The sequence below is a fragment of the Pundamilia nyererei genome, unplaced genomic scaffold (genome assembly GCF_000239375.1).
Source record: "Pundamilia nyererei isolate P.nyererei 1_Seehausen unplaced genomic scaffold, PunNye1.0 scaffold00518, whole genome shotgun sequence".
NCBI classification, from domain to species: Eukaryota; Metazoa; Chordata; class Actinopteri; order Cichliformes; family Cichlidae; genus Pundamilia; species Pundamilia nyererei.
In genome coordinates this window covers 157620-159804 of record NW_005187919.1, presented here as the reverse complement: position 1 = coordinate 159804, position 2185 = coordinate 157620, and the positions used below count along the sequence as shown (strand labels likewise).

The window sequence follows — 2185 nt, the reverse complement described above, 5'->3', positions numbered from 1 at the left end:
AGCGTATATTTCTGTGGCACACAGGTTCTCTCTGGTGCTTCTCTTCTGTTTTGTTAAATACAAATCAGCTAAACATTAATTCATCTCCACAGGAAGACACTTTCTCATAATTTAACAAACACATTTCAAGGTCAGCTGCTGTCAATCACTCTGTGAAACTTTACTACACCCACATGACATTATAGAGGACAGCACATGTTCATAAACGCCTCTGATCTTTGACATCTGCGTTCCATACAAGATCGGATTCATGAGCGGCTGCATCATGAGAAAATACAGAGACAGGAAGATTCTCAGAGCGGCAGGTAAACCCGTCGTATCAAACCTACTCTGAAATATTTCAAAGCAACAACCAAAAGAAAAATTCAAGAGAGACACCAGCTGAGGCGTGCAGGTGGTCAGGCTTTTTTGTCTCGTCTGTTTGGATCCATAAAAACACACTTTGAGGATTTTCATGTAAGAAAACAAGATGATAAGTGTGGGGACTATGATGGTCATAATAATGTCAAAAATCCCATAAACATTATTCACCTTTGTGCTAGAACAAGCCAGCATAACCACCAGGTAATTCTGACAATACAAACTGTTTAAGACGTTTCCACACAGCCTGAGACGCAGGTTTAAGGACAAAGCAATAAGAAATTTCGCTAAAGAGTACGCCCACATCACCATAATCAGAACAGCTGTATTGTTAGATGTCATTTGGGTGTTATATTGTAGAGGACAACAAATAGCGAGGTATCTGTCATAAGACATGACGGCTAAGTTTGAAACTTCAATGCTTCCATAAGTGTGAATGCAGAAGATCTGCAGGAAGCAGAGAGGAGTAGAAACAGTGTGAACATCAGAGAGGATCTGAACCAGGAGGGACGGAAACAGCCCTGTACTACCATACAGCTCATTCACAAACAGGCTGCACAGATACATGTACATAGGTTCATGTAAGCTTCTGTTCACACAGATAACCACAATCAGAGACGTGTTGGCAGCAATGATCAGGATGTATAATATTACAGTTAATGAGAAATAGAAGAATTTTAAACTTCCAACATTCATAAAAGCTCCAAGAATGAAATAAGACAGAGGAGGCGTGGTTACATTTAACATAGCTCACAAAGTACAAATGTCCCAAATATGTCATGTGCACAGTTGTTGTGTCTGATCTAACAAACACTGCAGCTCACCTGTTCACCTGTGACAACACAGTCACCTCTGCAGCCTTTTTATACCTTCTCAGCACAAATCCGCCTTCGTCGCTCCATGTGACGGACTAACGAGTTCAGTGATTGACGGGAAGGTTCGGATTTGTTTTGTTTTGCGTCTGTGTGGTTCAGTGTAACAGCCTCTGTCTCCTGAGCACTTACCGTCTGGAATTGTTTCAGTTTTCAGAGTGAGCTATCTCGTTGCTTTAATAGCACAGGGTGAGCAGGTGACCAGAAGCCCCGAGTGCCTGGGTTTGACTCTACCTGAGGCCCTTTGTGTATCTGTCCAGCTTCAGAGGACAACCTCACAGATGCAGCAGTCCTCATGTGAAGCCTGGTTAGTTGTTGCCTCGCTGCATCACGGCTGGGCAGCTTGGAGTTGACGTGACGTCAACAAAGAGCTGTCAGTAAGCAGTCATGTGTCTCACGCTAAACCTGCTCAGACCTACAGATTCTGGCCTTGGCTCAAACTGCACCACTAATTTTGCAAACATGCAGCTGTGGCGACACGTCACTGACGTGCTGATGAAGATGGGCCCACTAAAACAACAGGCCAGGCTCAGCACGAGTCGAAATTTCTGCACTTTTCAGTTATCAACGTTTTCTTGTTTTAAATAAGCTATCACAGGCAAATTCAGCCGGTTTCACACCGACCGCTTCCTGCGCAATTTGAGCAGAACATCACAGTTCAGAGGTTCAGAAGAAGAAAACCACTTTTATTCTGCTGTGGGTGTCCTACTGTGGACAAAGGACGACTCATCCTGATCTAGTCTGATAGATCTAAATCTGAGTGTTTCAAGCAGGTGAATAATGAGTGGTAGGTTAGCTGAGCCCAAACCCTAACCTCAGACGGGTCACCTATGACCTGGTCAATAGATTTCATCCTGATACCCAGTGACAGTCAGTGTGCCGCTGCCTGTAAAGGTCTGTGCAGCCCTCTGTGGATATGCCTCCCCAGACCATCAGTGACCCCCCACAAACGA

General features: G+C 44.3%; 1 protein-coding gene across 1 annotated transcript; it reads right to left on the bottom strand.

Moving 5' to 3' along the window:
• Positions 1-141: 141 nt before the first annotated feature.
• On the bottom strand, positions 142-1107 carry LOC102208496 (olfactory receptor 52E4-like). The gene has a single exon (XM_005754187.1). The coding sequence runs from the start codon at positions 1105-1107 to the stop codon at positions 142-144; it is 966 nt and encodes a 321-aa protein (XP_005754244.1).
• Between the last annotated feature and the right edge of the window lie 1078 nt (positions 1108-2185).